The 27,599-nt window shown below is 37.5% G+C and overlaps 1 protein-coding gene across 2 annotated transcripts in view; it reads left to right on the top strand.

Moving 5' to 3' along the window:
* The window catches only part of ADCY2 (adenylate cyclase 2), a 201,358-nt gene that overhangs the window by 106,033 nt on the left and 67,726 nt on the right, over nt 1–27,599 (top strand). For both annotated transcript variants that reach the window (XM_088171170.1, XM_014872312.2), the window contains exon 5: nt 27,164–27,312. In XM_088171170.1, coding sequence (XP_088027296.1) covers nt 27,164–27,312 — 149 coding nt within the window. The remainder of the gene's footprint in view (nt 1–27,163; nt 27,313–27,599) is intronic.

The raw sequence follows: 27,599 nt of genomic DNA, 5'->3' as shown, positions 1-27,599 counted from the left end.
GTAAATTTCACTTTGAATCAAGTCCTATAATTGCAAATGAATATTTTTTGAATCAACAAAAAATCCTATCAGGTGCTACTGAATTTTTTTCCAAGTTTCTCATACTGACTCTGCTTGCAGAAATGTCAGGAATAATGTAGGTATTTTTGCTCCCAATTATTGATGAGAATAGCAGTAATTTTGAAAGAGGAATATGTGTTTGTTAAGAAAAGTTGAGAGATTTGAAAATCAAATCAAATGTAAATCAAATGAAGTAACTCATTTTTACTTCATTATGTTCAGGTTGTCCAGTCACTGAAGAATTTGGAATAGACTAAATAGTCACGATTATATTACAATAACAGGAGTCTGCAATTAATTTTCCCCGAGGCTCAATATTTAGTATGACTCTGAAACTTTGATTGCAAGTTTTATGTCATAATCAAGACCTGTAGATCAAAAAGCTGTAATTAAAGTAGGGTTGAAAGGTACAGAAGAGGCTTCATGTACGCCTGGCTTTTGTAAGTTAGAAAAGGTATTGAGTTCCTTGCCTGCACAGGGATCATGTACTACATTAGCAAATTGCATCTTGCTTATATCCCTGGAGTTATTCTGTCATAATACTTTACTACTTAAAAAGATGCTTAGGAGCTTCTGCCCTGTAGGGATGGAGCAGGGAGGAGGGTGGTTGGCAGCTTTGCAGTTTACTACTGTGGAAAACTCCAGAGGTCCAGCAAGTGTGGGATACTTCCCTTTCAGTGCTTTTTCAGGGGTCTGGGAAATTACCTTGAAATTCATAGCAAAACACTACTGACAGATGACCACTTTTCCTAACCATTATTTTTCTAGTTTTTCTCTGCTAAATTGTTTATGGGAGCTATGAGAGACTTCTTATGTAGAAATAAGGCTTTGTCATGTTTTGAAATGTTACAGAATGTGCCTTTCACCCCAGAGAATGTACGTTTCACTGTAAGGGGAAGAGATACCAATGTTGGAAGTCTACTTACCTACATGAAGACACTCATATTTTCCACAATTCTGAAATTAATGGCTTAGCAAATGCCTTGTGCCAGTATCTACTTCACAGATCAATAGAGGCACTCCAGTTCTTGCATGTAATCTTTTTTTCCTACCTCAGGACTTCATTGTGAGAAAAGGTCATTTACCATTTTGCAGTGAACTAGATGAGATTTCAGCTGCTTCTCTGTGTGTTGATCTGCAGTAATTTATTACATCTAACATACTCAGATAAACTGATGAGTCATGCTGCTTTGCTTTATGGGGAAAATGTGCAGTTTAAGCAGATACTAAGTACCACATTTTCATAGATATCCTGATAATTTGAAAGAAAGACATAGCTGGCAGGCAAATGTTAACTTTTGTCATGGCACCTGCAATTTTGTCAGCCACATTACAAAAGCTAAAATTAATAGCTGAAAAGTCATTCTTTTTAGAAAGAGAATGTCTTTTGACAATGAGTCCAAAGTTTTCAATTGCTCATTATTCTCATAATTAATTGCCTCATTTTTAAATTGCCATTTTATTTCCAAATAAAAGTTATTTAAGTCCAACTAGATCCCTTTGTCCTTCCTAACCTTGCTATGTCTTTTTCAGATCTCCACATTAAACATTATTCTCTACGGATAAGGATTGCAGGATATTGTGCCTACAGAAAATACACATAGATCACACAGATTTTGGTAATTTAGAGGCCTGGTTTTTTGTTTTTTGATTTTTTGTTTTTCTTGTTTGTTCGTTTGTTTGGTTTTTTATGTACAGAATTGCTCAGGCATGTCATAATTATTTTCATAATATTGTAAATGACTTAAACATCTTAAAGGGTTCTCTTCAATGAGGATTGTCTAGGCATTTGTTCATTTGTGTGACCTTTTAATCATTCATGATTTCTTGTATAATTTTTATAGAAAGTATATCTGAGCACACTGTTGTCATTTATGTTCAGCTAAGGAGATAAAGAACTGTAAAAAGTCTTCTTATAAGTCTCTGGGACACATTGGCCTTGTTAGCAGCAGCATCATGCTGGGAGATCCTGCTCATTGGGTTAAGTACCATGAACTCTCTATTTTTTCCAGAACTGCTGCTTTCCAACACAAATGCTTCCTATTGTAAATAGAAGTTTTAATTCTGAATTCATTTTCTCTGGGTGTTTTAAATACCTTGTGTAGTGCTGCTCACAAAACGTTATGTATTTTTCTAACCTTGTTAACAATTATATAATTTCTAAATATCTTCTTATACCCCTAATACATTTTGTTCTTTAAATGATTGTTCACATGAATATTCACACTGGCAGTTCACACACACTAAACAACTTAAGTTGGAAACATTTGAATCCTGTGTGTAACTGTGTTCTTCCCCCTTGCTTTACTGTGCTCAGGTTACAATGGAAAGTTGTGGTCACTGTCTTTAAGATCTTCTTGGGAATCTGGTTAAATTGGGACTTTTCTAGAAGTTAATGTCCTTGTCTATGGCCTAGTTAGATATTTCTTCCAGCTCTTTTCACATTGTAAATCAGTTACCTTTCTCCTTTTGTAATATTCTCTTTATTTCCTCTTCACTCCAAATCCTTACCTCCCTTTAGCGATTTCCTGGATCTGAAAGGCTTCATACTGTAGGATACATCATTAGGAGAAAATACAACTCTGCAAAATATACTATTTCCAGGTGCTTTCAACCAAAAACACGTACCAAGTAGCAGATGTCAAGTATAGTAGCCCCCTCAGCTACCTTCTAGGAGCTCAGATGGTTGTGTTCAAGACCAACTTCCTTCTAAGACCTGCTATGAAAGCTGTGAGAACTTAGAGTACAGTCTCCTGACTCCTTCCCTTAGGAGCTGCTTTTTGCTGAGGCTGTTATCCTTGTTTCCCCCCTGAGATGCATTGCAGCTGCACTGCAGTCATGTCAATGCCTTCTAACTTTTCAGTCTGGACCCCAACCCACAGATTTGAATTTTTGAAGAAAAACCCATTCCTTCCATTTGAAGTGGTCGTTGGATTGACCTGTTTGTGCTCCAAGTTAGTGTTAGAAAAATTAAACTTTTCCCATAGGTCACCAGACTTCTCTTCAGGCAATCCCATTTCTCTTTGAGGTTTTGGTAAGAATTGTACATGTGGATGCTTAAGGAAATGAGAAAGAAACACCACTTAATAATAAGCAGAGGTCCTTGAACTGTGTTGCCCTCAAAGGTGCTCACAGCCTGTGTGCCTTGCTGACTCTTAGAGCCATGTTTCATGTTTTATTATATTTTAGCTTTCTAAAGGTCTCTCAGACTGAGAGGGACTTGAATTTATATGGGGTGGAAGGGGAGGTGCTCTGGGCATGGTGCTCCTGTTAGTCTTTGAGCTGCAAGGTGCCTGTCCAGCCCCAGATGCATGGGCATAATCACACCTGCAGCTTGGCTGTGCACAGCAGCTCTCAGCCTGTGGGGATGTTGAGGCAAATAGGGTTTTTGTTAAAAGCTTTACATTTACTTGTTCTTCCAGATTATCAAGTAGCTTTCTGGAAACTTGTGATGTCTCAAGCTTGCTGCACAAAACACTCAACATAAAAATGTGTTTCTCAGTAAATTGCATTTAGAAATCTGCCAGGAAGTTCGATTGCAAGCCATTCAATCTGTGCTACTGTGCTAATTTTTAAACCAGAATGTTGTGTAACACTAAATCATATGTTTGTATAAATCTAAATTATCACATGAACATTCATTATCGTTGACAAATGTCCTCTTGTTAAAAAAAAAAAAAAAAAGAAAAAAAAAAGTCTGATTGCCGCATTTAGGGAAACAAACCCAAGAATTACAGCTGCATTGGTTCTCGAGGTAGTTCTAGTTGAAATGAAGCTTTGTGCATTATTGTAGGTGAAAGCAAATTTGACATCTTGATGTAAACTTAGCTTTTTAAAAATGCAGTAGTGGTGACAGTAAACTTCCTCTCCCTGTATTTCTTTATTTCACTGAAACCTGACACTTGCTTCCTAAATCCTTACCAGAGCCACTAATGAATTCTTTCCGGCCTCCTCCTCCAGTTTTAATGTGTTTTCAAATGGCAGAGATTCAAAAAGAAATAAAAAGGAAAAAGGGAAGTGAGAGAGAATGCAAGAGTCCACAGGCTTAACTATTTACAACTTTTACATTCACCCGTTTTGCATCTACTAAAACCTATTTTGTGAACTTAATTGGTTCCTTTTAAAATTTGTGTCTAACTGAAATGTGCAAAGAATTTTCATGAGAAGAATTGGAAGTGTAGAATAGGCCCTACTGGATCTGTTTTCAAAATACAATTCATAGAAGGCTTTATTCCTACTTCAGAATGTTTTTTGTACAATACAGAAAGATAAGTCTCAACTATGAAGAGGTGACTTCATCTTTCTCCTTGCTTGGAGACCCAGCATACTGGGTGGGACCCACAGTACTTGAAACATCCTCAGCAGGTGTCTGTCTGTCTTAGCTGTCTCTACAAAATCTGGACCTTCTATACCTTTCCTAGATTACATGTTCCTTTCTGCTTTTATCTTTGGGGAATATTTTTCCCTTTGTCCAATTTAATAAGCCACAATTCAATCTAGGTCTGTGAATTGCATTGGATAGCAATAAAGTTCATTCCTTTCCTCTTTATTAGAACCTTATGTGCACCCAAAGGCTATTGCCCCCATTTATTGCTGAAGTGATAAAGTAAGTGCTAAAGGCAGGCAAACAAGCCCAGTTTCCTCTACTGTGGCTTGTAGGACATGTTTTCTTAGCCTCTGATATTTTGTATTGTCTAACTTTCTCCAGCTGGTCCAGGTGATTTTCTGTAATGCTAAATACTTTGGCAGCATTATGTTTTTTTTCAAGTACAATTTAACATTTCAGAGGACCTTGGAATATAATGTGCTATTGTCCTTTCACCTTTGTATTTCCAAAACTTTGCTTAAAAATCAAATTACTGGATAGAATCCCTAATTAAATCAGTTCCATTGTCTACCAGTGCTGGACTGGAACTGTCTTCATGGTTTAATTTCTCTTTGGCCACTCTTTTATAGCAGTTTTCCTGCTTTTAGAGTGTAGTTGCATAAGCCACCATGCACTTAATTGAAATAGAGAAGTGATTTTTGCTTATTTGCTCTAACCAAAATCTAATATAAATATGCATTAATCTTTTTCCCTCTAAAGTGAGAAAAAGAAAATTGCCTCTGGTGCTTCGAACAACTGCAATTTAAAATGGTTTCATATTTTAAATATTATTAATATAATTCAGCTGTCTGTTGATGATATTAAACTGATCTAAGAAAAAATCAATAGGGCAATACTGGTGCCCTTTAGTCAATTACTGGGAAGCCTGCAAGATCCCTCAAATCTTGTACCCTGGAATTGCAAGAAAATATGTTTAGATTCCTCCTTAACACCATATAGTGTTTTCTTTTTGCAACTGGTTGTGTTTGAAGGCTCTTTCATAGTCTTGTTCTGTCGACTATGTAAGAGTCTTCTGCTTCCAGCTATCGTGCACTTGTGGCTGCTCTGTATTTTAATAAAGTTACTGTTGCTTTTCTCCTGTACTTTTATTTATATCCAGTGCATTGGATTTTCTATTTTACATGAAATAATGAAATCTGTTGGAGCAAAGAATTGCACCTGACTTTTTCCAAATTCATCACTTTGAGTACCCCAAACCATCCTGTAAATAACTTCATGTAGGAGCATTCCTTTTCCTGTCATAGGCATTTGTGCATCCTTAGTGGTTCTCAGATGTTCTTGTTAAAAAAATCTCAAAACGAATTTTATACTCTTAAATATAATTCAATTTCCTTCTTTCATGTCTCTCTCTGCCAGTAAATAGGTGTCTTCTTCCATGCTTCCTTTCATCTCTTGGGACAGATATTATGTTCCTCATGAATATTTCTTCTTTCAAAGTACATTTTATTTCCTGTACAATTTCACAGGGACCTTTTGCCCTATGAAAACTTTCACTGGTTTACTCTTTGAAAAAAATAGAAGTTTGACTCCTACTACTGTATTTATTTTGTGTGATTAATCAGACTAGTGCTTTTAAATACTTGTGAATCTCTGATATGCAGGTGCTGTTCAAGATGTATTCAGCATCCTTATCCCCACACACCATCTTTTTTAAATGGCCGTTCAATAAAGACCTCGAAAATGTACAATGACCTGCCTGCTACTCCTCCCTAGATATTCTGCATAAAGAAGAATAATCTATTTTGAAAACACTAAAATGCAAAAAAAAAGGTCCCAACTACTGAATATTCACAGCCTCTCCTTGAGTATGAGGAACTGCTCATGAAATATGAGAGAGAGGAGACATGAGAATATCTTTATCTATGGCAAATTTAACAACAGCAGGAGGTTCCATTCACATAGATATGGGCTGGGTAAATGTTATGGGCCATGGTGTGCTGTGGGTCATGCTACAGCAGGCATAAGCTTACTAGGGGAAAAATTTTAAGCTAAGTTTCTTCTCAGTTCTTTAAGCTAATCATAGAAGTCCTGTAAGTAAGCCTTGATTTATTGCTGAATGTTGTCTGTGAACATCCCTGCATGGTTAAAACAGGGGGAAGAAAACCAAAACAAAAGTATATGCCTATGAAAAAGTGGAATAGACAATCTTAGGCGTATGATTCCCCAGTGATGTATCTGAGTGCAAGAAAATGTGTGACCCAGTTACTTAATGAACCAAAACTGATGTTGCATTTAACCAATTTTGATATCCTCAAATCCCATGGCACACTTTTTCAACTCAACAGCATAAGGTGTGAAAAATAATTTCCATTTGGCTGTTTTAGTTATTGACTGCATAGTTTTATTTCATGACTGCTTAAGTCAGTCTCAGATAGTCTAAGGCTCAGATTACTGTGTGCCTGTTTTAAAGTTTCTTCTTTCTTGCTACTTTCATTGGATTTTTCAAGATCAGTAGTTACCAGATTTCTCATTATGGGTCATCAAATGTGACTGCTCAAGCAGTAACACAGTACTAAATTTGTGTAGCCTTTTTTAATTTTCTGCTTTCAGATAATGGAAAATTACTGTACTGATGACTTTACATAGAATAGTAAATTTTCAGGCTCTAATGGTGACTAACAATCCCAACCTTTTTTTCAACATTGAATAGGAAGTTTCCTGTCTTATTTAAGGAAAAGTGTAATATTGAGGTGGTTTAGCCACAGCCAAACATCTACTGAGCTACTCATCACTGCTCCCCAGCCCCAGCAGGAAAAGGGGAGAAAATAGGGGGAAAAAAAACAGGAATGGAAAAGCTTATAGATCCAGACAGAGAAATCATTTACCAATTACCACTAGGGAAAAAACAGATTTAATCTCCTGTCAATAACATAGTTTTGGCTAGTTGAAGCAAAAGAGACAGATAATAAAGCCACATCTTTCCTCCCACCTTTCCCAGGCTCAAATTCTCTCCTTCACTCCCAGCTCCCTTACCCTGTTCAAGCACCACGGAGGGGAATAAAGACTGGTCAGTATATAGGAGTTCCTCTCTGCTGCTGCTGCTGTTTCCTCCTCGGGGTTTTCCTCTGCTCCAGGGATGGCCCTCCACTGGCTGCACTTTCATCAGGCATATCCATGTGGTCTGGCATTGTTCTCCAAGGGCTGCAGTGTGGATGTCTGCTCCAGAATGGAGCTTTTCCTCCTCTGCTGATCTTGGTGTTCCCTCTGCTGGATCTCACTCCTTTTGTTTCCTCCTCTCTCTGCTGGCTTTTCCTGCCCTTTTTCACACACATTTCCCTGGAGGTACCACCAGCTTGGCTGATGGACTCAGCTGAGTTCTGCAGTGGCTCTGTGCCAGAGCTACTGACCTCTTTCCCCAGGGGCCACCTCTGCAGGTCCTCAGCTTGCCACCCCTGCCCGATGGGAGCAGGGGTCTCACAGAAGGGGCATGGGGACCATCACAGCTGCAGGAGGGGCTGCCTGCAAGGGAGCTGCTGGGGACAGCTGTTCGTGCATGGTATTGCCTGTCTTGTGAAACCACGGCTCTGAGACCTTTCTTCAGCTATTCACAGACCCATCTTTCTCCTGGTTATTACAAATAACTTTGTATCATCAGAAAAGAAAATGGCCCTGATAATTTTTCCTGTTAATTTTGTCACTTTGCTCTAAAACCTGTTCTACTCCAACATTAATTTGTATCAACTTCTTTGATTTGTACCCCAGAATCAATAGTTTTGGATCTTCCCAATCGCCCCTTTTTGGTAGGAATGTAAAGTTATATATCTTTTTTATGAGTCTTTCTGCAGTATATTTCAGTCTTCCTTTGGCCCTGCCAGCTCTCTGTTAAACTGCTTGAGAACAAAAATCCTTTCTGTTGCTCAGAGAAAGTTGTTTCTCCAGAACTTTGTTTTTCATGTTTTTTAATAATTTCATGCTCTTCTCTATTCCTAATATTTGAAAGGAATGTCAGGTTTGGAAGGGTGCCTTTCTCCAGTTATGTGTATTTGATCCTTTAGAAATGCTCTAGCCAGAGTAGACCCTGACACCTGCCTTCCTTCCCAATTCTGAACTATTTTGGCTACTGTGATCTTTCAAATGTGAGACGACTGAGGGAAAATAATGTTATAAATAGGCCTTGTTAAATTCCTTTTGCTTTATAGGTCACATCTGGTTTTGTTTGTGAGTCAGTCTGTCACAGATACCTTTAATAACACCCTTTACAGCATTGAAGGGAACCCTCAGGCAGCCCAGGGCTGATAATGCTGCAACAACTGAGGCTGCACGTCTTTTCTTACGTAATTAAGAAAAAGGCCTAGTGCTCACAGGGATTATGTGCAGCTGTAACACTCTCCACACTGGAGAAAAACTCTTTAAAAGCACAGCTACAGTAAAGAGGTTTACTCCAGGGGAGTAACTCCTCATCACTGGTTGTGTAGTATAGAGATTGCTGGGCAAAGTCTGTCTGTGAAGAATGGAATTTTAAATTTATATTTTCTCTCCATATTTAAAAAAAAAAATTAAAAATTGCACCAGTAGTCTTTCTGCATTTTAAGTTATTCTTCCAGATTATTTTAAAATGCATTCTTCCACAGACACCACAAAGTAAGAAGGAACAGTTGTTTTCTGGCAACATAGGGGAAAAAATATGTTCAGTTTTTTAGAGGAGTTATAAAAATAGAAGGCAGGAGTTAGTGTGCCTGATGCTGTTACTGTGACATGCAAATACTTTGCAAATCTGTCCAAGGATTTTTGAGGTTTTCATTGTTCTAACAAGATGATGTAATCAAAATCACAAGCTTTTAGTTTTCTTTTGTACCAGCTTTTTAGGTTAAACCTTTCTTTCATATGTAATTATTTGTTACTTTATTAATATATGCCTTCCTAATGAGAGTTGATTGCTTATCTTGTGTTTGTTCTGTGATAAAGTTTCTCTCCGTTTTCCTCATTTTGTGTAAGCTGTAGGCCTCATTTTTCCCATATGCACTTTCTGGAGTTCTTGTAAATTAATGTGTGCATCTTCAATGAGTTTGAGGAACAAACAGTATGTCACAACCCAATTTAGAATCAGTAGCATATGAATAACATATTGCTCTTAGCTGAAGCCCCATTGATTTTTGCATATAAAATGCAATTAAGTATTATTGTTGTTGTTATGTTTTTGTTCAACTCTGTGCAAGGATTCTTAATTATGCCAACAGACTGTCATTAAAAAGCTGTGTTATGCTATAAATAGATGTACTATAACTTACTCGCATAAATCACTGCACCACAGTTTCTTCCTAATTTTTTCCATTCAGTTAAAATTTTCATCTAGCCAGTTAAAAGACAGAAGCACATTGTTGCACAGCATGGAATACATTAGCATTTTAAAGATATGACTGTCTGAAGGTGAATTGGTTGATAAGTATGATGATGATGCACTGAAAAGGAAGTGGCAGAACTGTAGTATAATATGCCTGTAAAGCAAACATGGATGCAGTAGGTGATTCTCAGGAAACTCTGATGACAGTTAAATAGAGCCACGCATTTTTGGGATGCTGTAAAATGCAGGCAGTTGTAAAATCTGCAAAATTTATTCCATACAGTCTGGGACATACTATTAAAAAAAAAAATCAAGTCAGCTTGATGCTTGTGGAGAGTTTGATTAAAAAAAAAAATTATGTTGTACGAATATGTATAAGAAAACAATTATCCATTTTGAGAAAAAGAGAGACTTTTCTACATTATGATGAAAATGTAGAAGCCACGTGATAAATGTCTGTTAGTCATAGTGAGAATTTGTGGTGATTTCCAGAAAAAGCATCCTATTATTTTCTATGCCAGTAGGAGTAAATTAAGTACTCAGAACTGCAGTAACAAGGTAAAAAAATTCCATGCTATGGAAATAGAGAAGGATTTCAGCCCTTTTGGGATCTTACGTAATCCATGTGGCAGGACAACTAGACAGTTAAACTGTGGACTGTGGAGAGCCATGAAAAATATGGTCAACCTGTCTTGAACTTGGGATGGAGGGAGCTCAAGGACTGGCCACAATGTACACCACTACTGAGAGTACATTGCAGGTTTTCAGAGGAGATTCAATACCCTTTTAACCCCCAAAATCACAGTAAAATGTAGTCCTGCTCACTGGCATCACTGTTAAAAAGCCCTAACAGCATTCAGCATACACCAAAGAATTTTTATCCTCCTAAGGTGTCCCCAAATCTCCTGAAGATAACTGATCCTGACAGAGCATTATAGTGGATCCCTCAAACCTTGTTCCAGAAAGTTTCAGGTTAATCATTAATTGATCCAGTTCAGCGATGCTTCTCAGATTTTTAAAATGAAGATATGCAATCCACACTGAAAATAATTGAGACTTTCAGAAACCCCTCTTTAAATCTGAACTAAAAGCTGTGGTTCAGGGTCAAAGAGGAAAAGAACATAATATTTGCACTCAGCAGACTTCAAAACCTTTTTAGTCTGTGGTTTCAGATCTGGAAAGGCTGTTGCTGAGCATCTTTGCTCTGTATAGGATGGGCCAAATATTTAGTACATGAAAGGACATGACCAGAGTTCCCCCAATTACCCACTGGTACTCATTTTTACAGCATCTTTGTCCTCATGAGCCTGCTTCAAAGGGCATTCTAGCACTGCCTTTTCTGGGAAGGAGATTTACTGTGGAGTTCTTAAGAAATTTTGGGTTTTTTAATACTCATGAAAAATTCAGTACAAGATCAGTATATGGTTCAGTCACTGACTTTGTCTAGTATATTACATTTTTTAGGGAAAAGCTGTACTGCTGCTGGATTCAAAGGGAGAACCATTGCAAAACTTCTCTGTCTTTTCTTGATCATAAGTATAGACTCTACACACCATTGTTGCCATTTTACTGACTCACTTTCTCCCTTTCCAGGCATAATATCTTAAACTGTCTTTCATAAATTAAAGCTCTAAAACTCTTCACCTTAAAAATATCACAACAACTGGGAAAGTATCTGTAATGAAACACATTTTCACTCAGAGGAAAAAACATAGGGTAATGTAACTGAAAAGTTTAGCTTTAGTTGACAAGAAATGCACAAACTCACTTGCAGTACTGCAGCAGGGTGGCTTTTCTTAAATGATGCTGGAATGTCAACCTGTTTGCATGGGTAGGTAATAAGAAACGTTTTTAAGAAGCAGGGAGGGAAATAAAACTGATATGTTAAGATTGAGGTATTATATGATTGATATGATATGATATGATATATGATATGATATGATGCAAGTTTTTCATTCCATGGAAATATGTGCTTGAGTTGGTCATGTGACTGATTATCCTGACTGTACTGAATGAATTGGTTTGTTAGTCTAGAAAGCCACGTATTAAAAAAAAAATTAAAATACGCTCTAAAGAGGTTTTTATTTTGTGAGATAGGTTTGGTATTGGGAACATTCTGGCATCAGCTGCAGGGTAGGTGCAGTGAGAGCTTCTTCTGAGCCACTAACTGTGTTAACAGCGATGCAGGGTTGTTTACCCTTCAGTGAAAGATGTGCTCTTGAGCAGATTAACAAAGAGCCCTGCAGGGATGGCTGTAACCCCTCTGGACGCAGCACTTTGTGGTAATTATATCTGGTGCAGTGTTGCCATTGTATCCTCATTGCCACGTGTTCCTATCTTGTCTTGTGTCTGATATCCCTATGCGGGGCAATATCTGTGCAGGAGAATTTGCTGGCAAATTTTCTTTATTAACAAAAGAAAGATTTGAGTCTTTTAGCTGTAGAGCTGTGGTGTTAATTCCTTTTTTCAAACAATGGTTTGATTTGAAGGGACTTTAAAGATCTTATATTTCCAAGTCCCCTGACACAGGCAAGGATGCCTTCCATCAGACAAGGTTGCTCAGAGCCTCATCCAATCTGACCTTAAATGATGGAGGATAACTTATATTTTGAATATGAAACATCCATTGTTGGAATACAGTGCATTATTGAAATGAACAGATTTTTTTTCATAAATAGATACATAGATATAAAAAGAGAGTATTTTTATAATTAATTACATCAGAATGAAAAGATGACATGGTAGGAATTTTTTTTAATTTTGTGTTTTGATTTTTTGATTTAATTTTAGTTTTATTATGTGAGTCACAGCTTTAAAATTTGGAAAAATACAAATTTGAGACATTCTGTCATATCTGTGCCCTTTGAACTTGTAAGTTGGTATACACTACTTAGTTGTATATAGTACAAATAGGAGAAATAGTTAGACACTCACTCAGAAAACTGTCTGTAGTCATGCCTTAAAAACACTAAAGTTATCTACTCTTGTATGTAACTTTTGTAAGTCATCTTGGGTGCTTTCAAGTCCCCGTTGATAAGGAATACATATAAAAAGAAATAGTAAATGTTTTAAAGGATGACAGTGTTGTGTAGCATTCCTGCTTTGTTTCCTTTGAAATTTATTATAATGTTAAAAATCAATCCTAAGAAAGCTACTTTCCCTCCACCACTGAAAACAAAGTATTAATTTAGTACGTTCTAGGCCAGCTTAAAAAAAAAAAAAAAAACAACAAACAAATAATAGAAAGGCATTAATTCAATTCAATCCACTCCTAATGTCTAATACTTCGTTAACATGTGTGCAAATTGGTAATAGAGTAATTTTAAGTAAGTACAAAACATCTGAAATTTTGCTTAGTTGAAAGGAGATACTAACAATTTTTTTTTTAAATTATCTTTTTGGAAAATTAAATTAGCATTGAGAAGACAAATTTTACTGTAAGTTTAACAATTACTAGAAAGAAACACTAAGTATTTTTTTATCTGTGCAGAAATTACCTGATTTATCTTTTTCAGAGTAAGCTAATATTCAGAATTATGCCATGTGATTCCTCATAGTAAATGTACTGAATACCTTTTTTAATGCTTCCGTGCTCATTTCCTTTGTTAAGGAAAGGGATTTTCTACACTTATGGAAGACTAATTGCAACAGTTACCTCAAGGTGAAGCATGAGGAGGAGAGGTCAAGGAATAGATAGATAGATTAAATAAGTGGTAACAAATCCTCATGTCTATGTATTCAGCAGAGAGACCTAAAGAAGCTCAGGAATGAAACAACTGAAATGCTGCTGCCACCTGTAACGGGGTGGTGTTTTTGCACCACTTAGTAGTGGTTTGTCTGAAGTTTCTTCTGTCTTCACTCAGAGTCAGGATTAAAAAAAAAAAGAGACGAATTTTCTCGTGCTCGGGCTTGGTCATTTATTAAATCTTATCTAAAGTACAGAGAATTCAGCAGCACTCCTGGCCACCAGCTAGAAGTGAGTAAAATGGAGATGAATCTAGCTAGGTACAAGGTCCCTTAAAGCTGAACAGTCCAATAGAGAATTAACCTATATTATTTATATTTTTGAACTGACAACCAAATTCCCGTGACCCTTAGTGCAGCACTAATTGTCCTACCAGAAACTACTACCTGAAATCGTGAAGAAGAAGGAAGAACACCAAAAAGAGACACCACCCAAAATCCTCCATCTTGTCCCATACCTATTACCACATTATAAAATCTTCAAATTTAAAACTCTTCACCATGTGAAAGCACACACTTCTGTTTAACTACACACCCGTGACTTTAACTCCATCACTCACATTTAGAAGCCTTCTCCAAGGCCTCAGATCAAAAGCTGTGCTCTCCAGGGGGTCAGTGTCAGAAAGCTCAAAAACCTCAGGTTTCTGGGATCCAGCAGCCACCTCTCATATGGAGTCTGTCACCCAGAGTTGTGCTGGTAGCTCAGGACAAGGGGAGACAACTGTGATACCAATTTTTGAGAGCTCCACGGGAGACCAGAGAACTACTGACTTAGAAACCCAGTGTCTGTTTAGGCATATGACTAGAAGTAGAATGTAAGATTTGGGTGAGGGTGATAGATGAAATAAAAGTCAAGACAGCTTTTGTAGAGGAAAAGAAAAAAGAATTCTCTGAAGGTTTCAAGTCCTGTGGGTGAGAATAATCTATTTTAACAGGCTGCCTTGATTTCTGGAAGACAAGATGCCTCACAAAAGGGTCTTGGAGAAACTAAGCAGGCATGGTTCAGGACATATGTCTTTACATGATGAAAGGTTTAAAATTTTATTACTTATCCCCGTTGAGATTTTCTTTTAAATGTTGTGGGTTTTTTTAATCACTCATGTCCCTTCAGTTTTATTTCATGATCAGATTATTTTTAAGTAGCTTTCTGTGTTGCTCTGAAACCTAAATGTTTCAGTGAAATTTGCTTATCAACCATAAAATATGTACAAATCCCAGAAACAATAATTTGTTGTTGGAGCATGTGCCACAGTCTGCAGACTGTTATTCACAGAAGTGCTGTAGTATCACATAGTTCAGCACAATGTGAAGATCTGTCAGCTTTTACAGAGAGCTTTATGCTACCCAAAGGAAATCTGTAAATGAATTTGCTTTGTTTTATAAGGTATTTTTAGACGTCTGTTCATGTATAAAATAAAGCCTGAGAATGCAGGTATACAGGCGGTAGTTTATGTACAATTCTAGGAGATGAAAAGAATGCTCAAGGAGTAATCTTACTGGAGTTCATAAGAGGTAGATTTACAGGGCTTTCTTTTCTCACTTTAATATAACCAGATAGATTTATTTATGAAATAACATGGATACTGAGGGTAGATCCAATTGTTAGTATGAAATAAAGAGCAGGCATCTTCCTTGCTTCTTCATAAAAAGTGTTTCTGCCTAGTACATCTTGCAATGTAGCCTGGTTTCCAGCTTTTGGTGTAGCCCAACATATTCTTGTTGAGGACTTTCAAAAAAAACCAAAACCATCAGATTTAGGTAATTGAAGGTATTTTAAATCTGGGCATCTGGCACAGCTATTTTTATGTCACCTTTGTCACACTGAAGAAATATGATTTATTGCTGGTCTTTCAGTTCTTCCTGGGCCATATTTTGTTCCTTTCTGTTTACTCCCTTCTTCTGTACTGGGAGCAGAGACATGAAAATGCTGTATAGCATATACTGTTGGATTTCTGTACCACATATCACTGTACATCTGGGGAGTTGTCCTTTCAATGTGTTTCTGTTAGATACTAGAAACAAGCACCTGAATAATGCAAATATGAACTATAGATGAGGCAAGTTAGCTGAAACCAGCAGAACTTGTTATCAAAATGTCACCTTCTCCTTAGTGTTGAGAGAAAAACAAACTTTGAAGAAGTTGTGCAGGAAGATGGGAGGTGACTGGTCTAGATAGCTATTACTGCCCTGAATCCAGTGAATTTTGCCCTGCTGGGAGAGCTGTAGGTTTGTGCAAGAAAGATTGAGCTCTTGCTCTGAAACAGCTGTCAATATTTCGGCATACAGTCTCAGAACCAAAGCACTGAGCTTCCTTGGAGACTGCAGAAGGAAAACAATATGGGAGAATAGCAGAGGAACTCATATCTCACCAGACACATAGGATGCAGAACTTTATCTGTCAAATATTAAATAATGATTGCCTTCTGTATGTGTGGTGTCCTTCTTTGAATAGCAGTTAAGGGATGAGATTCTGCAATGGAAATTTCTATTCAAACCTCCAAATACATGACAACATTTTGCTACCGAATAGTTTGTAGAATTTGCTCACTGCGTTGGCTGCAGTCCATACAGGAGTAGGCACAGCTGCAAAGGCTTCACCTGCTGGATCACTGAGAGAGATTGTTCAAACTTTAAACCACACTTGGTATGACAGAGCATGACTCATAGATCCTTGGATAGAACAGCTGCCTGTCTCAAAAAAAAAAATAAAAGTTTTATTTACAGTTAAGTTACTTGGAATAAGTTAGAATAACTTTACTCTTCAGCCAAGGAAAGCTCAGAATTGCTGATGAAACAGAGAAAATACCAAACTTGAAAATAAATCTCGTATTGAGTCCTTCCAAGGCAGAGTTTCCTATGGCCTTCTTCTAGAAAGCCCTTCAGCTTTCAGTGGCTTCCATCATTGAAACAACCTCAGCAAGTCCCATCATGGTCTCTAGGAAATATTCCTGTCAAGAAGGTGGGAAATGCTGAAGTTGGGTGCACTGCAGCAGAGTGATATCTCACTTCTTCATGCTTTTTCCTGATTGCTCCATCCAGTCTTCTGAAAGGTTCTTTCTTCTGCAGCTCTAAGTGACTTTCATTTAGATGGATCCACCTGACTTACAGTGAAGAATTCCCTTCTGGTCACACTCCTTGGGAAGACAAACAAACAAACAAACAAGCAACAACAAGAAAAGCAGGTTTTTTAAAATACTGATATTGCAAACTGCAAACCAGCAAGCTCTGCAATGTCCCAAACCGAATGTGTAGGATGGCCCTGATTCATCAGAGCACATCTGTGTATTGAGCACGTGCTTTGTTGGCTTCTTGGCAGGGCTCAGTGTTTGAATGTTGCTAAGCTGAGCTGGATATGGCAGTGCCAGTGCTGCTAAAGACAGCTATGAGGCTCTGTGAGGAACAATCTGTTTTGAGGTGCACCTTGGACTCAGCATTGAAAAAGAAATTAGCTCCCTCTTGCTTATTAATACAATAACAATAGTCTGCTAACAAAAATCAATAAGAATATTTTATAGCGTTTCTTAAAATAAGTGGCTGAAAACATATAGCGGTCTCATATTTTACTACTTTCTTCAAAATTCCATAATGTAAATGGTGAGAACAGCAATACCAGTCTAAAAAGGAAGTACATAATCTGTAACTCTTGCTAATAGCATACAGAAAGAGTTTTTAAGCAGTAAAAAAATTCACCAAGAGGACTGGAGCAGGAACTAAATATGAAAATAAATGTCTTGTTACACTAAAGATATACATTTTGTGTTCTTTCTTCTTTTCCAGGAATTATGCTTCCTATAGCTTAAACAGTTGGTATTATGTGCCTGTATGCTGAGGTTTCAGTGATGAATAATAAATTATGATACTGTGTATTACATGGTAAAATTTTATCAGTTAGTATATATTACCTTCTGGTTTCTTTTAATTTTCTCTCTTTGAACAGCAACACGATACTAACTGTCAACATATTTTTTCTGATGGATATATCTGTCAATCCATGTTTAAAATGCAGCATTTCAAAATGAATAAAATTGCATAAAGGCACGGAGCATATTGATGATGTGTGCTGGAAATAGCCAAAATCAGTCTTGGGTAAAGAAGTCACAAACTACTCTCAAATTTCTAAAAATTTTGGAAGCTATTTAAGCGCAGTAATCATAAGATAGATTTCATTAATCCATAGCATATCTGCCACTACAAATAACGCTGCCAAAATCAATCAGCTGCTGCTATGGTATTGTTTTTTACAGTATGCATCTTCACATGTACAAATATGCAGGTGTCAGCATGTAAACCAGGATTCCAAAACAATAGACATGGAACATGGGATTGGTAAGAATTAGACCTATTTTAAAAACCCTTCAACATGTGAGACTGAGAATTCAGACCTAATCCCTCAAGGAGACAAAAAGATGGGCTCCCATCTTTTGGTGTGCTGAAGGACATTTGCCAAATGTCTCCACTGGATTGCACATCCCATGAGAGAGGCAGAGGAAGCAGAGCTGCCTTTGTGCAAGAGCCTGGCCATCAGGGAATTCATCTGGAGCACTGCAGAAACAGGAAATCTAGTACTTGCTTCAGTGAATTTTAAATGGTTTCATTTTGGAGCAAATTAGTTTCACCTGAAAAGGCTACTAGGGCTCTACCTCCAAAATAACCTCATGCTCACTGATAAGCATTTCTCTCTGGGGATAGGAAGAGACTTGAGGTCTTGCTTTGCCAAAGGGCTGTTTTGATGTAGGGTTGCACATGGAGAACACTGTTTAACCTGTGGATCTCCTGTTAAAGCTTGAAAACCTCTGGAGCTGACCCCTTGTTTCTGCACCACTGGCCACTGTGGCTTTGTATGGAGCCTGTGTTGGTGGCCACAGGAGGGGTCATTGTGAATCACTTCATGTCTGCCAAAGCTGCCTCCAGCCTACCATGGGGCACAGGAAACAGTCATGGAAAAAGCCTGCTTTGTGTATAAAATCTTAGCCTCTGGGCATTAGAAAGTTATCTAACCAGGGACCAAAGGTGCCCCTGCCCAAACGCAGTTCAGAAGGAAACAGGCAGCTCCTGGAGGCTGGAGACAAGCTGATCTGTGTAGAGAGCTCTGTCCACCCAAATAAGGTACCCTCACCCCTGAGGGGCTGTGGCGCATGGACAGTCCATGCTGGAGCAGGGACACACCAGAGGCCACTGCAGGCCATCAGTGTTTGAGGCTGGATCAGAGACATGGAGGAAAAGGGCAGCAGAGACCTTTAACCATAGAGCAGCAGGTGTGGTCCAGCAAACTGTGACAGAAAGAAACTATCACATATGCTGTCTCAGCTTCCTACCCTGCCCGCCACCTCAGCACAGGAATTTTGATGGACAGAGCATAATGCTCTGCAAAAATAGGGAAAACTGAGACCAGGAAGTGTGGAGGATGGATGGTTGTGTAAGTGTCTGTCTCAGTGTTTATCTTCGTTTTCTGTTGGTTTTTTTTCAAAACTGCAATCAGCAGTGAGAGGTTTGTTTTTGTTTATAGTAAATTAATTCTATTAAAATTACCTGACTGCAGACTGTTTTGCCCACAACAGAGTTCCAAGTGCATTAAGGTGTCTCCTTCCAGCCAGGAGCTAACGACCTGGTGGTCTTTGTACAGGATCCTAAACAGCATCCTCTCCTGAGCCTTTTCTACTTCTGTGACTCCCTCCTGCAGACAGAATTGTTCTCAGTTGCATTTCCAGGATTCCAGTTTTCTCAATGCGTTGCACACACAGACTTGGTGTCCCCGGAGGACAGGCTTTTCCTAGGTGACAAGGCACTGGAAGGTCGAGTAGTTACCATTCCTGTCTTTCTGTGATTAAGTCTGAGTTCCCTGTGTGCAAAGTTACATGTGGAAGTAGCTCTGGAACATACTATAAAAAACACTTCCAAAATTGTACACACAGCACCGTGGAAAATATTCAGAAAATGAAATGTATAGAATAAAATTCAGAAAATGTTTAAGAAGTTAAACCAGGCTAATTCTGACAGCTTTAACACTTGCTATTATTTATGCTAAATTTTGTTTTCTGATTAGGCCTAGTAATGAGCGTTAATGATTAGTTTAGCATGTATCTGCCCTACAGTAAGTTGTTGCTTTTTTTCCCTGATCAGATTCCTCAAAATAAAGAGAATTGGTTTTCAAAACGCTGTTTATATTAGAGTTTTGTCAGGGGGAGCAAAGTTTTTCACTGAAAATTTTCTATCTTTAGTATCTGGTGAATATAATCATTAAAGAGCAATTGGGAGACTTCTGCAAACACCTGTCATTCTTGAGATGGAAATATAATGCAAGCCATTCTTGTTTCCTTTTATTTAGACCATTGTAAGGAAACAAAAGGTCTGCTTTATGAATGCAGTAACAGCATATACCCTCCAGACATCTGCCTGTTCTTTGATTTCCACCTAGTGTGAGTCAGCCTCCTCTGTCTTCAAGGCTAGGAAGTGAGCTGTTGAATAAATAGTGGTGCTCAGAAAAGAGGTGTTAAAATATACAGCTTGCAACATTAAAATTTATCATCACTGTTTCACAAGAAGTAGGACAGCTCCTTACTGTAGGTTCACTTTTCATTAATTTATGGGTGAAATAAATTCTTATTCTACTTGAATAAACTTTTATCTCTATTTAAACTGGCGGTTGTATGGGTCAAAACTATGTTTAGCTACTTCTACTCTTGACTAATCCAAAACAGAGATTGACTCTATTGATTCATTTCTGTTCCTGTGTGGCTCTGCTTCTCACTGCTCTGTCTGACCCACTTTTAAGTGTTTATGAGTTCCTGACAAGTGCAGCTAGGTGCCTGATTCTTGATTTTGATCTTTATTCTGTGTGGTGAGTAACATCTGATCACTCAAATGTATGCTATCTGCAGACTATCCAATAAAATATTAGCAAATCACCAGTGAAATACAGAAAGAAATCCATTCTTACATGATTTACTTGGCAATCTGTAAGCAGATGCTAAAACACTGGAGGCAATGTCAAAGGTAAAAAACTATCAGCTATATACCGTCTAGAAGGCCATGGAAGAATGATGCTGTCAATGTGCTTCAGATGTGATCTTCTAAATAAAATGCAGTGTTGTGCCTTAGAAATGTTTTTTGTTTTGCTTTGGATTTGATGCTTTTAACCACAGTGTTTGGCTCCAAACTGACCAGATGAACAGGAAATTTTGGTCTTTGAAAAAGGTCTGCACAGATACCTTTCAAGAAGTACTCTTGAATATCTTTCCTGATATGTCTCATAGATGGTTTGGAAGAAGGAAAATACATAAAAAGAGAGATGAGTTTCGTTTTCTTCATTTCTATTGAAAAAAACCCAAAATTCTTCTCATCAAAATGTGAAGTGAGTTGTACCACTACTTATAGTGGTTAAAGAGTTACAGTGTAGTTAAAGAGTTTATTGTTTAAGAGAGTGATGTTGAGCAATTGCCAGCACAATAATACTTCACCATTATTAAAGACTGATATAGTAATAAACGTTACTCTCCTCAAACGGATTCTTTGCAAAATGCTGCTTCTATCTGTTCATCAGTTCTTGAAATATATAAAACTTATAGCAAGAATTAACAGGATCAGACAGAAACAAAGCTTGGAATTCTGTCAGTTAATTAAGCATCTCTGGCTGTGTATGTTGGTGTGTTCTCTTTTACTCTGTTACTGTGTTATTGTGCCATTTGATGACTCGTCGCTTGAACAGCCGCAGGATAGGCACGCTTTCTGAAGGTGTAGTGAACATCGTCTGCAAAATTAGTCATAAACAGGCTGCATATGCAAACTGTAATCTATGCATAAACATTAAACATCCCCTAGGTTCCATGAAGGAATTTGTCTTTGCCAAATACGTGGTGAGCCAGTGAATTGAAATGAGCTTTCAGTCCCCTACACTGAAACAGTGGTGATGCTTTTGCATATGTGTGTGTTGATTTTCTGGTATTGATATTATAGCTCCTGGCATTGCCAAACTTGAAATTTCACCAAAAGGGTCATGAAAACAAAAAGCCTTATGGTGCTATGCTTGGGTAAAAGCTCATTTTCCAAGGGGGAAAAAAAAATCAGAAATTAATATTGTTAACTGGAGGGGGGGGCAGCATTTAGGAGAACAGATGAGCACAGATGAGAGTTCATAGTTCTGCCATTAGGTAAGATGTTATCTGTGTCATAAAGCCTGTACTAGCCACAAGTAAAAGCAAAAGCTACAATTAGATATATAAAAAAAGTTCAAAATGATGAAAGGTGTGATATGTAGGAGATTTCTAGATGTCATTAAAAGCCCTTGATCCTTGTCTGGTTTTGTCAAGGTCAATAAAAGGGTTTTGGAAGTATTCCAGGAAAAAAAGCCATTATAACCAAGTAAGGGGCTGCCACTAGATAGGAAAGATATAAACAATCAGTATGAAATAAAAAGTTCTGCTATGATAGGATTGTATTTGGAAAGAAATAGAGTGATGTACTCAACAACTTGGTAGGAAATCAAGTAATATGAAATTTTTTTTTAGTATTTAATGCGTACAGGTTTGGGTTAAGTAATTTTCCATAATCAAAAGATTTCAGTAAGATATTTGATGCAGTGATGCTCAGCGTAAAAGTACTGACACTTCCCATCAAGAGAGCACAGTCTAATGGGTTTTGAGTGGAGTAACTGGAAGTTCTCCAAGTGGAGATGTTCAATGAACTGGCGTGTGTGTCGTGTTCTGCAAGAATCACATCTCATTGTTTATGCTATTATGTTTTTTTATTAATGATCTAGGAGATATGTGAAGTCATAGACAATAACTTTTGCACAAAATGTAAATACTGGTCTGATGATAAATATCATCATATTGAATACTTTATAAACAGTATTAATCAAGAGAGTTTTTAATAACTTTCTGAAGAGGCATAATTCTAAAAGAGTATGGGCCATAGCTAGGATATTGTAAGGCTGCAACTTTGTATGGTATTTTGGAGAAAATAGGAGACATGGAACAGCAGACAGGGAACTCTGGTGATATTACAATAGAAGGTTGCACAGCGTAAATCATGAACATACTGAGGGAAATAAATGTATATATATGTCTTTGTTTACTGGAACAAAATGTTAGGATTTGTGTCAAAAAGCCCTTAAAAATGCTTGGATGTTATTGAGGGTTTTGAGAAGAGGGTGTAGAAAATACTTAGGAGGAGATTTTTGCACCTAACTCTGTTTACCTGATCAAAAAGACAGTTATCTGTGTTTACAAGAATAAGAGTAGGGACATTAATCTTGAGCTGAGAAAGATATAATGGGGCCAAGGCTTCAAAGTAAGAAATACAGAGCACATTTTTAACAGTTTTTAACAGTTCACTTGATTAACCACTAGAAGTTGGTGAATTCTTCATCTCTTGATGTCTCTGTAGTCAAGATTGAATATCTTTCTTGTTGTGTATAAATTAAATTAATTTATTGGCTTCAGCACAAGTAATAAGGCTGATGGAGGTTATTAACATAGGCTAAATTTAAGGAGATAATAGCATGTAATTTTTAGGAATCTTCTCACCTCTCAGTTAGGAGTCCCAGTTAGCTTTAAGAAAAACAATTTACAACTCTTTATTCATGTAGGTGTATTTTAGAGCATGATCACGAGGTCTGGGTTAACAGTATGGTAATTTGACAAATACCCTCTAGATCACCATCTCTATCATCTTCTTGACTGTTCCATCATTTTGTGATCAGGAATCAGAAAATTCATTTTTTGTAGGTTATTTCTTTATACATTTCAAGGGCAGCTTAAAATTTGATGTTAGTTATGTTTATTTCCAAATTTTTGTAGTGAAGCAGAATCCATGCATAGGCTAATTGCTTCTCGAGCTCTTACTTCTGGCTTACTGACCTGGTTTGTCAAACTCACTAAATAGACAATTCAATATATGCCACAGGAACCTGAAAACAAAATCTAACCCACAGAAAAGCAGAATTTAATATTTAGTGCCCTAAATGACATTGGAAGGGACAAAAATATCCCTTTATTGAATTATAGGGACAAAAATATTCCTCTAGTGCTTTACTGATCTACAAATATATAGTTTTTCTGCACACTTCCTGAATATCAGAAAAAGCTTAACAACAAAGGTGAACATTTATTCCAGTAAGATCAAAATTTGGACCTCCCTTGACAACAGAGAGTGAGAGCATTACTACCTCAGAAATTCAGTAGTAGATTCTGTGAATTGCCTTGAAGGACAGTTTTTCTCCATTGACATCAAGGCACAAAATTGATTTTATTATGGTAAGTCCCATCAGACCACCTTTGTTGATAGTGGTACAGTCTTGTACAAATGAGTGAATCAGTATTGGTAGTTTGCATAACAAAAACGGAATGAGCAAATAAATAAAGCATTATTGCCTCAGGTTGATTTGTGAAACATGTACTCCTAAAAATAACCTGTACCTAGTATTTGAGGATAGTTTGCTTGCTAGCTGCAGAACAACAGCATGATATTTTGCAAGATACTCAAGCACAACTGGCACCTTGAATGCTATCTTTAACTGAGCTATGCCAACTTACTCTAGCTAAGAAACCAACTAGAGTTTGTCAAGCCTTAGAGGAGTGATATGTAACTAAGAATCACTGCTAAAGTCATCTGGATGATTCAGGGAGAATTCTGACAAAGAGATCAACTAGGATGTGAGAGATTGAGAGAACAGGAACTCAAATAGCAGTTTGACATATACCACAGAAAATCTTCAGCTGGAGAACTCAGGGAGGATGCCTACTTGCTGTCCTTCTAGTGGGGTCAAGGTGCAGAAGAGAGAAGTGCTTAACCCTATAGTATTAAAAGGCACTTTAATGTTGTATTTAGTATAGATAGTAGGCTCCATCTTTTAGCCCTATGACTTAAAAGGTATCAGCTGGAGGTGACTTGAATGGTTGAGAGGAAAGCATAGTCCAGGGAACATGAACAGTCAGGAAATAGTCTTGTGTGCATAAATCCCCCATATAAGATGTTAAGGTGATGTTGTTAATATTCTAGGGAAGGACATTTGTGAGGATATTTTCATTATTGTCATAGTACAGCAGTTTCACCAGAAGCAGGTATTCTTATTTTCAGTCTGAAGAGTTTTAAATGGTACCTTTTGACCTGCATTCCGAATTCTTTCAGCTTTTTTCTTACAGATTGTAGCTCTGAGAGTGGCTTCTCTGTCTACTGCAAATAAGGAAGATTTTTGCCTAAAAGTCAGTGTCTTGTATCTCAGTTCAACTAGTTTTTAGATGTGTAGATTTTCTGTCTTTTTGAGAGAATAGTACAGAATGGAATGTATTACCAAATATAAAGCCAGCATAAGCAGCAGTCGTGATTTGTGGTGTGCCTTGCATTGTTCCTGCAGTAATTTCAGTGCAGAACATGGTGCACTACGAGCACGTGGTAAGTGGTGATCAGTAAGTGGGTTTGATCCTTCCACTATGCTCTTTTGAGCCAACAGTGATGACAAAACAGGAAGGAAGAGGTGTACTTATGTGCTTTGTATTTATTAGGATCTTTAGCTGACCAGCCCAGCCGCAGTGTTCATAGTTAGTTGAGATTCACCTTCTTTCACATCTGCCTTTTAGTGAAAGAAAGGAAAATTAACAGTCCATGTTATCACACAAGTGGTAACGTCAGGACTGAAGTGTGAATGCTTGCACCCTGCAGGATGGAGAGGGTGGCTGAAGGCTGTATGTGCAGCTGGATATGGCAAAGTGTCCTACAGTGTGCTTCACCAACTGCAGTTCTCTAAAGCAACCTCTGGTTGCAACCCTCTCTTTTGTACAGTGAAAATGGAGGAAAGAAAACATTCTTTGGAGGGGATTCCGGTGTGGTGAACAGCTTTATCAGGCTGTTTAAGCAGAATGGAATAGTGGGCTGGCCTGAAGACAAAAAGAAGAGGAAATATTCCATCTCTGCTGATGTCCCCTACAAAACGAAGGCATTCTGTTTACCTTTTCCTCATATGGTTCTTTAGCTTGTAGTTGACTTTGTGTGCTTCCTATGAAAACTTTTTCTCTTGGTTTTTTGCTTGCTTCCTTGAGAACATTTGCTGCTTTATGACCTTTTACCAGCCTGAGTTTCAAAGATGTAAGCAGTTACCTGGACACTGAGTGTCTGCATCACTGTGTGTCTGGAATCATAAAAGTCATAAGAAGATAGTGAACCAGATTTACTATCCATGGTAAAAAAGGAGTACAGTGATATAAAATTGTACCCAAGAGCACTCACCTCTTAATTAACTGTGTAATTATAGTTGTTAGCAAGTCTGAACAGTCCTGTATTGTTAGATAAAGAGCAACCTGGAAGAGTAAATTTCCATTATGAAAAAAATTGATTGGTTGTACAGATATTATTTACAAGTTAGCAAAATATCTCTACCAAGGAGCAGTGGAAGTGAAACATTGCCAATAAACATAAGCAATGAAAATACACTGGTCTCTGGGATGGGAACTTGCTAAAATGCCTAAACATTTTAAATTAATCTTGCATTTAAGAAATAAATTATTGGTTCAATATTAATTAGCAGCAAAGCAAAATTCAGTCTTGATTCACTGAAATTGAAGATTTTTGCCGAATATGTGCAGGATCAGTTTCACAGGGCCTCAAGTAATTGAAGGCTATGCTTACAAGTGCACAAAGGCTATAAGGAATGTGAATTTTTCATTATACTTGACAGAGATAGATAGCCAAGGTTGCTGCAAATATTAGAAGAGTCTATAGCCCTGTTATTGCCATGCTCTACTCAAGGTCATCAGACCTGAACAGGAGTAATTATCCCAGGCAGAGGATTGGATTAATGGCTGCACTTCTCTGGTACCTTCATGAACAGAATTGCAAAGTCTGCAAAAATACTCTTGTGAACCAAAGAGAATGAATCATTCTGAGTAACACCTGAGGATCATGCACATTTTGAGGTCATCATCTTTTCTGGTGTAGCTGTTTCTCTCTCTGACTGTGTCAGGGACTTTTTCAGATGCTTTCCCCCTCTTCACAGACTTCTGGTTTTTATCCTTAGCCAGAAGGAATCTGTCTGAAAGTGTCAGAGAGCTTTAAGAGAAGAAAACCGTAATATCAAATGAAGAAGAAGACCCTAATACCAAATGAGGAGGAAAAATATATAGCTTGGGATTTTTTTAATATTCAGTATGTTTTTAGGTTAACTTTTTGAAAATTGACAAATGCCATATTAAAGGAGAGAGTACCTATCAAAACGCTCTGCAAAAGTTCAACATTTTCAGTATTTTCTGTGTCTGCATTTTATTTTCATCTAACTGATAAAATTATGGCAGGGCATTGAAAATACATGAAAAAAAAAAAAAGATGTAGCTTATTCTTTCTTGAATCAGACTGCATCTTCCTGGAAGTCCTCTGGACTGGCCTTGTGACTCGTTTCATTTGCTGCATCCTACTCAGATATTGAACAGATTCCTGTAGATAAATTCATCAAATGTTAAGCTTAGCTTAAGCTTTTTCTAATATACACAAAACCTTGAAGAAGGCAGGTATTACTTGGAAATGTGTATCTCTGTCACACTCTTCAAGAAACTGATTAACTTTGGAGCTCGTACCAGGCCTGAGTGCAAGCCTCATCAAAATCCTCTGTAGTATTGACAATAGGGTCTGCCCTGCACGGTATTGACGCCATACTAACTTTATTCTCCTTAAAGAAACTCTCGACATTTCATTTTAAATTTTAGGAGCGTCTTCTACTTTCTTTACTGCCTGCTCACATTGCCATGGAAATGAAAGCAGAGATCATTCAGAGGTTACAAGGTCCAAAGGCAGGCCAGCTGGAAAACACCAACAACTTCCACAATTTATATGTCAAAAGGCACACCAACGTAAGGTATGGTACTGTAATAAAATTTATTAAAAACATTCAGAAAAAAAAATGAAAGAAAGGGTTAAAGGGGGATCAAATGATGACAATGCTATATTCCAGAAGAGCCACAAGGGTGTTAATACAAAGAATTTGTTGAGAAAAAGCCAAACAATAATAGGTTTTTTACATAATGTCTTCATTTTTCAGGTTGAAGTATCAAATCCTGCTTCTATGTATACTAGTCAAAATTGTACTTCATGTCAGTGGTATGATTCTGATTTTGCAATTTTCTTAATTGGAACAATTTCCCA

This window comes from Sturnus vulgaris, chromosome 1 (assembly GCF_052056855.1).
Source record: "Sturnus vulgaris isolate bStuVul1 chromosome 1, bStuVul1.hap1, whole genome shotgun sequence".
In the NCBI taxonomy this organism is placed as follows: Eukaryota; Metazoa; Chordata; class Aves; order Passeriformes; family Sturnidae; genus Sturnus; species Sturnus vulgaris.
Note: the sequence above shows the minus strand (reverse complement) of the source record. Positions and strands in the feature narration are given on the sequence as shown.